The sequence below is a fragment of the Nylanderia fulva genome, unplaced genomic scaffold (genome assembly GCF_048542155.1).
Source record: "Nylanderia fulva isolate GAGA-0341 unplaced genomic scaffold, ASM4854215v1 Scaffold313, whole genome shotgun sequence".
NCBI classification, from domain to species: Eukaryota; Metazoa; Arthropoda; class Insecta; order Hymenoptera; family Formicidae; genus Nylanderia; species Nylanderia fulva.
The window spans coordinates 71903-87026 of record NW_028190383.1 but is presented as its reverse complement, the minus strand read 5'-3'; the positions used below and the strand labels follow the sequence as shown (position 1 = coordinate 87026).

At 42.0% G+C, this 15124-nt stretch overlaps 2 protein-coding genes across 2 annotated transcripts; both read left to right on the top strand.

The window, feature by feature from the left end:
• The first annotated feature begins 5653 nt into the window (after positions 1–5653).
• On the top strand, positions 5654–6483 carry LOC146722442 (uncharacterized). The gene has a single exon (XM_085484776.1). It carries the CDS (start codon positions 5654–5656, stop codon positions 6347–6349), a length of 696 nt encoding a protein of 231 aa, XP_085340902.1. The 3' UTR covers positions 6350–6483.
• A 7110-nt stretch (positions 6484–13593) lies between these two features.
• On the top strand, positions 13594–14962 carry LOC114930790 (uncharacterized). The gene is made up of 2 exons (XM_029302629.2): positions 13594–14892; positions 14948–14962. The coding sequence occupies exons 1-2, from the start codon at positions 13594–13596 to the stop codon at positions 14960–14962; spliced, it is 1314 nt and encodes a 437-aa protein (XP_029158462.2).
• The last annotated feature ends 162 nt before the right edge of the window (positions 14963–15124 follow it).

The following is a 15124-nucleotide window of genomic DNA, read 5'->3' as shown; positions in this document are numbered from 1 at the left end:
TTCCGTCTCCCCACCGATAAATTACACTCCACAGACGTCACTACACACACAATCCCGACAACCGACGAATTAGCGGTCACGAAACAATACCGATTTCCGCCGATGCACAAGGAGGGAATTAATAAACAAGTACAAGAACTTATCGAGAACGATGTCATTCAACCATCCACTTCACCGTACAACTCCCCCTTGTGGATCATGCCAAAGAAACCGGACTCGAAAGGTAACAAACGCTGGCGCATGGTAATAGATTATCGGGCGCTGAATGAAAAAACGATCGGGGACGCGTACCCCCTACCGAACATAGTGGAAATCCTCGATCAACTAGGAAGCGCGAAGTACTTTAGCGTATTCGATTTAGCATCGGGTTTCCATCAAATCAAAATGGATAAAGCACACGCCCATAAAACGGCGTTTTCCACACCGTACGGGCATTACGAATTTAAGAGAATGCCGTTTGGCCTCAAAAACGCCCCCGCGACATTCCAAAGACTCATGGACCAGGTACTCACCGGACTTCAAGGCGCCGAAACTATTTGTGTACCTTGATGATATCGTATTATATTCTAGCTCACTGTCACTGCGAGAGCACGAAATAAAGTTCCACAAATTGGCGGAACGACTTAGGAAGGCAGGACTGCGACTCCAGCCCGACAAGTGCGAGTTCCTCCGTAAAGAAGTCACGTACCTGGGACATGTCATAAGCGAAACTGGAGTGAAACCCGATCCTAAAAGGATAACCGCGGTTCAGAGTTTTCCTCGCCTTAAAGGCCCGTAGAATATCAAGCAATTTTTCGGGCTAGCGGGATACTACCGGAGGTTCATACCTAATTTCTCGAAGATAGCGCGCCCGCTTACCGATCTGCTGGAAAAGGATGAGACCTTTGTTTGGCATAAGGAACAGGAGACAGCCTTTACGCACCTCCGCGATGCATTGTGCAAAGAACCGATACTACAGTATCCGAATTTTACGAAACCTTTCGTTATAACTACCGACGCATCCGGATATGCAATAGGCGGTGTCCTGAGCCAAGGGCCGATTGGAAAAGACCTCCCTATAGCCTACACCTGCCTACCTCCAGGTTACTAATAAGGCCGAGCGAAACTATTCGACTATAAGAAAGGAACTATTAGCAATAGTTTACAAGCGTAAATTTCTTCAGGCCTTAACATATACGGTAAGAAGTTTAAATTAGTCACGGATCACAAACCTTTGGTGTGGCTACATTCAGTAAAAGACCCATCTTCCCGTCTTGTCCGATGGCGTCTAAAACTATTAGAATACGAGTATGAGGTATTATACAAAGCAGGAAAAATAAACGCCAATGCAGACGCCCTCTCGCGAAATCCTACCCCAGACCCTATGCCCGAAGTCGAACGAGTCCTCCCTCTCTCCACAAATACAAAGATTGTCCGACTCCAATGAATCCCTATTCACCGCCAAGAAGAAGCGAGGGGCAAAAACCTCCAACGAACACAAACAAGCTGGATTGCGGCGAACAGCGTCCCCTCACCGACCCCCGATAATTCGAAATCAGAGGAAACAAACTCGCCCCCTAGTTCCGTTCCAGCGAGGACAGCGACTCGGAAAACGAAACCGATAGCAACTCCAGTTCCAGTTAGCGGAGGAGGATTCTGATCAAACCGGAAAACATGTCCCCTTCTCATTCCACGGACCGCCCGCCAGTGAGTCCCCGGTGATAGAATTTCTATCCAGGACAAGTCTCGCGACCTGAAAAGTAACCTTTGTCATTTTAATAAGCCCTTACGACAAGGGAGCCGAACTTTATTCCACTGCAAATCTTTTACCCACATACAAAAACCTCAATTTTGAAAGAGTTAATGTAAAGAAAATCAAATCAAATAATTTAATATCAATTACGATAAGAACAAACAATCGACTGTCTGTAGAACCGCAAACTGTGAAAAATTGTATACGCTCTTTATTAGACTGCGTTAACGAATTACAATTAACTTCCTTTAGCATCAGCAAAACACATAAATTTGACGACATTCCTTGGTCTTACATTATTAATCAACTAAAGAAATTTTTCCACGACACATTTGTCAAAATTTAGTCGATCACCCTATCCCTACAGAACGCGTAAAATTAATTTCAGAAAACCATGCATCAGCATGCGGTGGCCATAAAGGAGTTACGAAAACATTTAATAGACTTCGACCTCATTACTTTTGGAGTACAATGAAACAAGATATTCAAGAATTTATTAGAAAATGTCGCGAGTGCCAGTTAAAAAAATTAACGCGCGTCAAAACCAAGCAACCAATGATTATTACGGATACCCCTGGTACAGCTTTCGACAAAGTTTCACTAGACATAGTAGGGCCATTCCCTATCACGAATAACGGAAATAAATATATTTTAACCATGCAAGATTTATTAACAAAATACTCTGTAGCAGTACCATTAAAAGAAGCCACTTCATTAACGATAGCCGACGCTTTCACGAAAGAATTCATTTGCATTTATGGAACTCCCAAAGCTATCCTTACCGATCAAGGTACTAATTTTCTATCAACTTTAATACGCATCCTAACAAAGAAATTCAATATTCAACATTTTAAAACCACTGCTTACCATCCTCAATCAAATGGATCTATAGAACGGTCGCATCATGTACTGGTAGAATATCTAAAAACACAGATTGATAAAGAAGATAACTGGGACGAATACGTTAAACTCGCCATGTTCTCTTATAATACAAGCGTCCACGAAGGAACAAAATTCTCGCCATACGAACTAATATTCGGACGACTAGTGTTACGTCTCGTGGGGTCGCGGCTGCGAAAATTTGAATGCAGAGCTCGGCTTTTTCCACGAGACACGATCGCTATTACGGGTACGCGAATCTATGCGATTCTCCCCGGGGATACCCGCGATCTGAGGTTATTCGCGCTGGAACTGAGGTGATCGGATTATTGCGTGGGACCTACCTGTGACTCTACTGTAATAAAGATAGCTTCGTCGATTGCTCTATGCGAAACGTCGTTGGGGTTGCGTAAGTAATCTTCGTACGTAAACTGACAAAGCTCGCACAAATCACCGATTCGCGTGAGGGTAAGTCGGAAGTTGCAGACTCCGCAATTTATTCCGATAGGTGTTCCGCCTATGATTAGAGTATGCTTCCGAATCCTTGTCCAAAGTAATTTCGAGACTCTAGGTAAGGTGGAATAGCATAAAGTGCAGAGGGCTGCCTTAGTCTCAAAATGGATGTACCCGATACCAATTTGGCAATAGAATAAGGGTTCAAACGGTACAAAGAGATTAACTTCTGGAGGAGGGGTTATACCTCTAAGGGTGAGTGGGCACATTTGTGCTTGTTGCGTAATCGAATTGATAATGCGTCATTAGCTCGTAGGTCTTTGGTGAACCCGGCAGCAATCGAGAAGTCAGTAGTCGTCGGTAAAACCGTCGGTAATTGCTCAGTAAAACACTGGTAAGGTGCCAGTAAGGTGTCGATAACCAATTGGTAAAAGAACGTACGTCGGTATATTGTTGGTAATGTCGGTATAAGAACGTATGTCGGTATATTGTCGGTAATGTCGGTAAAAGAACGTATGTCGGTATATTGTTGGTAATGTCGGTATAAGAACGTATGTCGGTAAATCGAAAGTGTTCTCAATTGATTATTGTTTAAATGACTACTTTGTTGTACGGATTTACGAAGTTATTTGTTGAGACACAAAGATTTTTAAGAGATTGAACTATTTGCGTTTTTCCGTGTTAGAATTCCGAGGGTGGCACCGCATGTGGTGGTCGACCCTAGTTTTATAGCCCGACCTTTTTTTTATAGCTTCCGCAGTGACGATGGAAAAGAGGAAAAATGCGTCGGAGATTTTTCTAGAATGTTCTCTTCCACGTGGTAGAAGCGTCTCTGAATTTGCTAACACGCGCGATTTCTTAGGTTAACGTGAATTTCACTTACCTTTAGTAGCACTTTCTTGATCGTGTCGGCTCGTACTTGGAGGTAGTGCGTGCGGCGAGGGTCGTTCACTGGGATGTTTGGCGGCGGCAGGCATCGTGGTTGGAACGTTATTGGTATGCACTTCCACTGTAGGAGTTCGTCGTTGTTATTATTTTTAATGTTGAAAATGTTCTCGTATTCAGGATCGGCCTGATATTCCACTCCGAGGAATTGAGAATATCTCTCGGTCGCTGATTCGCGATAGAGTCGGTTTAGTTTTCGTAATTGATTCTTTCTTCCTGCGCGTCGGGTCTTAGGCATATTGAATTTGATGCATCCTCTGAATACTCAAATAAGGAAGGTTGATATGCGGCGGACCTCACTATCAGTTCCTTATTTTGGCAATTGCTAAGAATGTTAATTCTAACTGTGGTGAGCGGTGGTCCGCTCCAGACACAGTTTTGAATTGTTCTGAATTCAAACGCCGTATGACAGATTTAAAAGCTATCGTGTTTTATCACGGGAGTGGAAGTTTTGAAGAGTACTGAACACTGATTTTCACACATGAATACACTGATTTATTCGTATAGTAATACAGAATTCGAAACTAAAACTTAGAATTAGAGTTTAGACTTAGACTTAGAACTTAGATTTTAGAGTTAGGATATTATACTTAGAGTTAGAATTTTAGAATTAGAGTTAGGATTTAGAATTTGGACTTAGAGTTAGAATTTAGGAGTGCGACTATACTGTTCGGTGTCGCGCAGAGAACTGCCGAAATTCGGGACTGCTCTGAGGTCCTTCGTTTCGGCGGCTCGGGCCTGCGGCGGCCTGGAGAGGGGGAACTCTCCGGAGTAGGGGCTCTCACCGTGGTGGGAGATCCTTAGGCGCTACGAAGCGCCACGCTTAGTTTCTAGGCGGAGTTAAGCGTCATGGCCGGCTTTGGCGCGCTTTTCAAATAGTGTTTAAGGAACTTGGAGTAAACGAAAAAATTTATACGGCCGGACGTGACACTAGCCAGATTGCCATCCGCGTATCAACCTATCGAAGAACCTCTAGAACCTACTTATCAAGAATACATAAACACTTTATTCAACAAATTATATGATATCTGCGAAGAAGCGCGACAAAATCTCATTAGAGCCAAAGAAAGAAGCAAATACTATTATGATCAACGTGTAAATTCTCGACAGTTTAAAATAGGAGATTATGTTTTTCTACTAAAGGAACCGAAGAAAGGAAAATTTTCAGCACACTACGTAGGACCCTACGAAATAATAGAGATCCTACCTTCCAACAACGCCAAAATCCTAATCGACCATAAACCGCGGATTGTCCATATCGATAAGTTAAAATTAGCACATATAGAACCAGGTTGAAAAACAGTATTTCTAATTTTGGGTTTCAGATGTGTTGGCATCGCCAACCAGTCCATCCAGGACAAACTACAAGCTCCCCACTACATCAGATATTCGCCTTCGCAAGCTGCGTAAAGGTATACGGATATCGTAACGTAGTCACTAACCAAAGAATGTTATAACGAGTTACCCGTAACCATCAGAAACGCTTCTTACTTCCTCACACCCAAATCAAGAATCGTCACAAAGATCGGGAACGAGCGAGAATGTTCTCAAGAATTACCAACGTTATACCGGATAGAGGACACTTGGGTACAGTTCATGCCAAAAGCACAAGTAAGACAGTTGTCACCTCAACAACTACGACCCATGGCATCTCTTACCTGGAGTTATTTAACACCCGGACCACTAGCTGTTAGTGGAATCTATACGCAACAAGACATAGAAAAATTGAGAGACCACATTATGTTTCCCGCAGAGAAACCGGCACTGCTCAACGCCGTCGCCCGTGGGCTTATTGGACATCCAGTTAACGCCGACTCCGTCTCATTATACAAACTACTAGACGAAGAATCGCTCAACAAAATCGTAGACAACACCGCAGCAAAAATATGGAAAGGATTCATGAGTTTCGGATCAGCCACGGCCGGTGTCGTTGGAGTATTTATGATCGTTCGTATTGCTAAATTAGCAATTGACACCATCATCCATGGATACGCACTACATACCGTATATGGATGTAGTCTACATCTAACAGGAGCATTATGGGACTCTCTAACTAATCTCTTGCTTCACCTCAGCCGCAAGAATATGAACGAAAAGGAAGAAAAGAACAAATTCCCAGAAGACGCCACACCTCTCGCCACCATCTCAGACGCACCCCCTGCACTGCCAAAAGAACCGCCAGTGATAAGTCAGCCACAACTTCGAGGCTATAACACCAAACGACCTGAAGAAATGGAATCCACGAATATAACTATCCCTCAGACATATAATGACTTACAGCAGCATCTTTATAACCTCGAACAAAACCCTAGGTCAACGTCGGGTTTTATTCTCAAATAGGAGGGGAGATGTAACGTCCAGACAAATTTCAAAATTTCAATCTTTTTCAAAAATTAATTCTTTAACATATTAGTCATGACAATCGCTAACCTACATGAAAGACCGGTATTAACAAATATTTAGTCTCGCATATAATCGCTCATAAGTTAAAAATCATGATTTCTGCCCGCCCCTCACCCCCCCTCATTGCCCCTGAGTTAGAACCCCCCTAGTATACCTAACATTAGAAATTCGTTCCTGATGCAAGTTACCTATCAATTTACATATAACTACGAAATGTAAATGTAAATTGATAAATTTTACCTGTCTATCATGATTATTAAACTCTAACTATAAAATAACAATAGAAGTTACAATTAAGCTTTTCTACCATTTACATGCAAATATGAATATAAATTAAAGCAAATAAGATTATTTTAATCTATAACAAAATTTACGAAGTAATGCATTTTATTTTAAATTGCAAAGGGAATCGACATATTCTAAAGAATAATACCTAAAATATATAGATATCGTTCGTAAAGTAGTAATTAGGTATGAAACCCGCTTTATTATGTGAACTCGGCTTTACTCTCAAGAAACATCTAAAAGATTCTAGAAGGTTCTAGAAAGACAGTTGAGAACCGTTACATTGCAGAAGCATGATGCAAAGCATGATGCAACGCTGAAACACGTTGCAACCTGCAAGGCCCGTTGCAAGCCGCGTAGCGGTGAGTCACCAAAGAAGCACCGCTATCGCTACCAAGAAGAAGATAAGATAAGTCGGAGCGCATAGCCAACAAAGGCATACCGCTATCGCTACCGAGAATAGGATAAGGAAAGTCGGAGCGCCCGGCGATGAGTCATCAAAGGAACGCCGCTATCGCTACTAAGAAGCCATCTCTCCGGGACTTAACCGTCGCAATCTCTACCAGGAACAGATTGTCTCCGGTACTTCCCCGGCATACCTCTCTTGCCATTGGCTAAGCCGCATCGCCCGATGGGAGGAGCGAGCCACATTTTACGGTATATAAACCCTGCACCCGGCCCGGAACGGCAGTGATTTCGTCGCAGTGGTTCCAGTCAACAACAATCCAGCACTCAACCAGCAAATACTACGGGGTCCTGAAGACATAGCCGCCATTTTGGTGAGGCATAGCCGCCATTTTGGACCGAGGTACCGAGGCTCCTCAGATCTTCAGACTCAGAGGGAAGAACACAGTAGCGAAGTGTACCATAGCAAGGCACATTAGACATTGTCTAACCTTGTGAGTATTTAAGCCAGTTCACATATCCCTAAATAGTAAAGCGCGACGGGCACTCATTATATTTAATCATTATATTTAATTATCCAATATTAACTCAATCTTACATTACATTTCAAACTCTGAATTTTGAACATAGACATAAGCCATATATTGCTCTGCGTTTCCGATATTATTTCAATCTACGATTTGCATCTGCACACGTCTGCGTTACAATCGTCGATTTATTCAATATTCTATCCAATACTATTCAATACTATTTAATCAATTTCGCATACTTATTTGATTTATTATAATAAATATACTTATGTATTTTATTGTATTACTGCTTACTTATATATGTATGTAACCTTGTATCCTACCACATATTAGCGAATTGAATGCCGCTAATTCCTCTGTACACATTAGAAACTATATCCTGTCAGAAGGTACATTCGCAAGTCATCTCTGAGGTGCACGTTTAGTAAAGTGAACGTCGCATTAGCCTATTAAGACAAGGACCAGAGAACCCGGCCTAGCCGGATGAACACCTATCTCTCTATCGCTTTTACGCTTTTATTACCTTGCGTTTTCCAATAGTTGCGAATACTTTGACACATCAACTGACAGTGATTTTGCATATTGATATTCGATTCATTCGACAAGTGTACACCACCCGACCCTATTTACAACCAATAGAAATATACTCTGTCATAAGGTACATTCGCAAGTCATCTCTGAGGTGCACGTTTAGTAAAGTGAACGTCGCATTAGCCTATTAAGACAAGGACCAGAGAACCCGGCCTAGCCGGATGAACACCTATCTCTCTATCGCTTTTACGCTTTTATTACCTTGCATTTTCCAATAGTTGCGAATACTTTACCAAACCGAATGACAGAGGTCTTGATAATTACTAAGAATTATTACTTCAATATTTAAAACTTAAATCTTTGATGCTTGAAAGTTCAAATATTAATATTCTTGATATAGATATTAATACACGTACTAAGACTCCTTTTCCTATTCCACATTATTACCAATTCTCTTTCAGTATCGTTTAATTATAATTATAATTGACACAACGCTTAATTAATTAACAGGTGAAGGGCATTCTCGTATAGATTAACCTTTCATCTCGTCTCTAACTCTTTAACACGCAAATCACGACTTAAACGTGAGTCACATTCAATTACCTTTGATTATTTAACTATCTCAGTTCTATTAAACATATTATTCATATAAATTTATTTAATTATTAGATGGTCTCTCCCTTCCGAAGGAAGAATTAAATTGATCGCGACGAGCAACGTCTCCACAGACTACGCGAACGTAGGACAAGAAGAGTCTTAAACTTACATGTCCAAATATTTCCTACGCGAGTAATCGTTCGATCCCCTTCTCCAGACGTTTATTCGCCTATAAATAACCTTTCGCCCTACATTGATTATTCTCACCCGCAATTTCCGGAGCCCTCGCCGTTAGAATCAAATACGTTAATAACGAACCCTAATCATCAATTCTTACCCGATCCTGAATATTATATCCCGGATCAAAATCTACCAATCACATCGCCAGAGTACGACCCCATTTTACAATTTAACAACGAACAAACCTTTCACATTCTCAACGAGGACACCGCGAATCTCACTCACGACGTCGATAACGTCATCCCTGAGGAAGCGCAAGATAACTTCACTTCTTTCATAACTTACCTCAACCAGCCTAACAATCCGGAACTGGAGCTCAGTCATATTGTAACTCAATTTCACGCTCCCCACGAACCACGTCAGGACCAATAAACTTTATATCGACGTAAAGGTTTTATAAATGAATAAATGACATTATATTTGTAAAATATCTTTATTTATCGACCCGACCCGTCGGTTTCCTTCTCCGTCCGATACTCTCAATCGAATCTCAAGCTCTCGGCTTCCCTGGGTATAGCCGGCCTAGCAGGTTGCCCATAAAACAAATAGAGAGCAGCTTCTTAAACGTCCACCGATTTAGACGCGAGAGAAGACCGTCTTGTGCAGAAGGTAATTTATCGCTAGATGAATTATTGGACGTAACAGTATATTAAAAACTTGTGTTTTATCAATTCTATCAATATCAATATCTACTAATGATTCAGCAAAATCATCATTTATAAGACAAAAATTATGTAAAGCACAATATGACATCACAATGTTTGAAGTTTTTTCTATTTTATACACTATTATATATTTGAGCCTTCGCCATCGTCCTTTCAATAAGCCAAAAATATTTTCAATTTTTACTCTAATCTTGCTTTAAATTTTATTATATGTTGTCTGCATACGTGTAACATTGCCATAATCTTTAAAAAGAGGTAAAAGCCATTCTTTTATGGGATATATTTTGTCACCTAATAAAGGTTGACCTGATGAGAAGTACTGAGAATATACATTTGCTTCAATTTTATTATATAAGTTTGAGTTACTTAATACTCTACAATCATTAGCTGATCCAGAATGACCCACATATACATTTGTAAATATATTATTTGCTGTACATATTCCTTGCAAAATTATTGAATGTGTACAATATCTATTTTGATAACATCTTTGATGTATACTTGGTGCCATAACATTTATATGGCAACCATCAATTGCTCCAATTACACCTTAAATATATAAATTATATATAATTAGCAATATTTAATTAATTATACACGGGGTGAAATGGTAGACCAGTAGGTTAAGTCGTAAGACAATACACCTAAGGTCCCAGGTTCGAATCCAAGTAGGGCCAATCACCCCACATGCCGGCCAGGAAAAAGGTGAAGAAGGAGGAGAAGGAGAAGAGAGGAAAAGGAGGGAAGCAGGCTCGACGGAAAGGAGAAGGAGAAAATGGAAAAGAGGAAGGAGAATTGGAGACAGGAAGTAAGGAGATGGAAGAAGGAGGAAGGGAGAAGATGCGAGTGGAATGAAAAGGGAGCATAAAGGTTTGGGAACGCTCCTATCAGAAAAAAGCGCCAGGGGGAATGGATATAGAATTGGAGAAGGTGCGAGTGGTTTAAAAGAAAACGTAGAGGTTTGGGAACGCTCCTATTAGAAAAAAGCGCCAGGGGGAATGGATATGGAATTGTAATGAGTAGTTAGAGGAGGATTGTAAAAGTTCGGGGCGCTCCTATCAGAAAAAAGCGCCAAATATGTAACATATTGTAACAGATAGCTAGAGAAATGGAGGATGTAAAGGGTTTGGCGGTCCCTTGAAAACGCCCCGGCAACCTCTAGGGGAGTCCGGAATAAACTTGAATGAATGAATGAATTAATTAATTATACACTTTATGTTAAATGCAATAACATTAATAAGTCGCACCTGAAAAACTAGCAATATTTCTAAATTTTTCTTCAATATTAATTCGCTGACTTATAGTGGACCACTGTATTAATATTGGTATCAATTCTAAAATACATTTTATCCAAATATTAATGCAATTAGAAACAGTCGATGTTGCAATATTAAATTTGTCCCCAATTTGTGCCATAGCTATTTGATGTGCCAAATAATATAAAGCTACTTGTTGAATTTTTTGTGGCTCTTCACAGGTTCAAATCCTCCAGTAAAATCCTAATACAATTGCATTACAATTATTGCTTTAGAGTAAATTCTAAATTACTAATAATATTATAGGTTATAATTATTTATACTTTTTGCATTTCTGATTGCTGCATTAGTGTTTCCAATAAATGTTGAAACGTCAACCGTTTTATTCTAAAAGTAAGAAAAAAGTCATTTTCGGTGTATAAATCAATCCACATTTTAGAATACTAAAACAACACAGGCGCGCGCTACGCGCGCGCTACTGAGCTTTTTACGTGTTATATATGATTTTATGTTATACCAAGATAAATATACAATTTAAGAACATAAGTTTTATTTTATTTTATTTTAAAATTTATTATATAATATAAATAAAGATATAATATAAAATAAAGTAAGTATTTATTATTTAATATTTAAAAACATTTTTTCTAAGATTTATTTTTATTTTATAAAATGTTTTATTCTGTGATATTATAAATATACTTCTTTATATACATAATTTTTAACTTGTCTATTATCGCGTTGGCTACCAAGATAAACTTTTAATGTTTGCCAAGAACGTACTCGTGAGAAAGCAACATAAAGTTGTCCATGATTAAAAACATCTTTACAAAGATCTATTCCTACTTTGTCAAATGTTTGTCCTTGTAACTTATTAATTGTCATAGCAAATGCTAATTTTATTAGAAATTGTCTTCTTTTAAATGTAAAAGGATATATATTTTCACAATATAATGTTATCCTAAAAAAAATCATAAAAATGAAAAGGTCAGGCCATGTTCAAAAGAAGGTACTCAAAAATTTAAACCTTTCAAAATTTAAACGATCTAATAATAAATTATCACGAAAAGTAACTGATATGTTATTCAAGGTGCCAGTTCAAAGTAAACATACGTAAAGTGTATATTATCTAAATTTAGTAATAATATATTACCATGAAAAGTAACTGTGATATTTTATTCAAGGTGCAAGTTCACATTGAACATACATACATATAAGTAAAACTGATTGTTTGAAACGCATAATAGAAAACTACATGTTTAATAAAATATTATATCTTAATTAGAATATTCTAGAATATTCGCTTCCGATCGCAAGTCAACAGGCATATCGTTTTTATATGTTTTTTTTTGGAAAACATATCGCGACATAAATTATCCTGTCGTACAAAAACACGCTCGAAATATAAACAATTAACGGTGTCGCAACCGTTCCGCCGAATAATTATATTTTCTTGAGCATGCGCGGCTTCTCACGGGCGCCTCGTTTCGCCAATAATCATCGTGATTGCCAGCTCGCGCATGCTTTCTAACAGCCGTCGTTCTGTCAAATTTGACAGCGGCCAATTACGCGTAATACGCTCAGGTCACCTCGCGCAACTTTAAAAAGACGCAAAATTATTGGCGCGTCACACGAAGGTGGGCTCCGCTCCGGAAATTATAAATGAGGAGCTCTCACCCCGCTTGCTTGCCTTTATCGCTTTTCCGTCGTGAAAACATATCGCAAACCGCTTATCAGATACACCGCAAAAAATTCGTTGACGACCGCCGCTATTCCGCACTTTGATTTTGATTCCGATTTCACTGTAAAATAATTAAAGTTTTGTAATAAGTTTGTTTTAGTATTTTTGTCAATACGTGTGTGATATTATTAAAGTCATTGTTTTACAAAAAAGGTGACTCATCCTTTCGTGCAGCGCGATCCTTTCTCTCGCAGCGCGTTCGTGAACATATTTTGGTCCTTCGAGCCGGATACGTCGCACCGGCAACCGCAAGTTCGCGAGCGTGGCTTGTCGCGGGAGTGACAGTAGTGCAGTTTCGTGTGCAGTCATCATGGATGTACCCACGCTGGTTGACTGTCAGCGTGAGCTTCAAGTCCGCATCTCACGTTCTGTGGAGTACTTGAAGAAGCTGGGCAGCTCCAATATCACCGCCAGTGCTATCTCCACACGCACCAGAATTCTGGACCAGCTGTGGACAAAGTTCGAGGCGCAGCATGACCTTATCCGTGCGGCCTTGAAGGAAAGGTTCAGTGAGAGCGAGTACTTTAAATCAGAGTTGCATGCTGATACGGAGAATCTCTACGTGTCACAAAGAAGCATACTAGACAGCTACGCTGAACACTATCGTGCAGCAAACGTACCTCCTTCTGCCGACGCCACGTCAAGGTCATCACTGCCGCGTATCAAGGTGCCGCCATTTTCTGGCGCCTACGCCGATTGGCCGTCGTTCCGAGATCTCTTTCTCTCCGTCGTGAGTGGCAATGCGATCTCCAACGTCGAGCGCTTTCACCACCTGCGCTCATGTCTGACGGGGCAAGCTGAAAGGTTAATAAGGTCATTGCCTGTCACCAGCGACAATTACGATCGCGCTTGGGCGATTCTGGACAAACACTACAACAACAAAAAGGAATTGATCCGCTCCAACTTCGCCACGTTCATCGCCGTGCCGAAGATGAAGGGAGATACCGCAGAAGAATTGAGACGCATTCACAACGCCGTGACTGCCGCCGTCAATGGTCAGGAGAGCATCGGACGTCCAATCAACACCCACGGAATGGACCTCTTCAACTTCCTGGTCACCGAGCTGTTTGATGCACGCACACGTCTTGAGTGGGAGTCGTCCACGTCAGACTCATCAGAGCCGGCACAAAACGAAGCACTTGTGGACTTCATCAGCCGTCGGATCCTGACGCTCAATGCCGCACGACCGAAGAGCGCCAGCAAACCGCCCGGAGATGCTCCACGGGTAGCCAAGGCACACGTCACGAAGCACCAAGGAACCGAGTCGCCGCACTGTGCCCTGTGTCGCGAGAAGCACACCTTGATGACCTGCCGAGATTTCAAGGCCAAGACTGTCAACGACCGCAAGGCATTTGTCGAGAGTAACAGGCTCTGTTACAATTGCTTAGGCAACCATTTTCTCTCTCGCTGCCAGTCAAAGAAGAACTGTCTGACATGCGACGCACGACACCACACGATGTTACACGGAGCACCCACATCGTCAGCGTCAACTGAAGCCACACGCGCCACCACACTGACCGCTACGCTGCAAAATCCAGAGTGCAAGGCCGTTCTTCTTGCAACAGCACGAATAAACGTCGCCGATCGGTACGGATCACCACAAGCCGTACGCGCGTTGATCGACCAATGTTCTGAGGTGTCGATCATTTCGGAGACCTTGGCACAACGTCTTCGCCTTCCTCGAGCCTCAACGGGCCTCTCCATTTTCGGCATCGGAGGGACTCGCTCGGGATCCGCTCGTGGCAAGGTCACGCTGCACGTAACGTCAGACGTGACCAACGCCAAACTCAGCGTGGTGGCCTTTGTGCTGCCCCGCATATCGCTGCAGCAAGGCTCGGTTTCGCGGGAAGAACGCAGCTGGCCTCATCTCAACGGACTCCAACTGGCCGATCCTCGCTTCTTAGACGACGACCCAGCTGAGCTGCTACTGGGAGCCGAGGTCTATTCCTTGATCCTCGAGGAAGGCCTCCGCAAGGGTGAATCAAGGATGCCGATCGCTCAGCAAACCAGCCTGGGATGGATCCTCTCTGGCGGCTACGACGCAGCAGCAGTCACGGGACATCGCCGCACCTTCCGGTGCACCGCCGATCATGACCTCGCCGACTTCGTTCGACGCTTCTGGGAGCAGGAGAGCGGACCGATAACTCGGGCTTCACTCACTCCCGACGAGACCAAGTGCGAGGAACTCTACGTGCGCACCGTCACGCGCACGCCCACCGGGAGATACATGGTGAGGCTGCCCTTCTCATCGCCGCCGACGACTCTTCAGGATACTCGCCGCCCAGCGGAGCGCCTACTGAAGGCCATGGAGACCAAGGGCAGCCGAGATCTTCGATTTGGCGAACTCTATCACGGCTTCATGCAGGAATACGAGGACCTGCAACACATGAAGAAGGTAAATACCTCAACAACAACGGAGAATTTCAGATGCTACTTACCGCATCACGGGGTCCTGAAGGAAT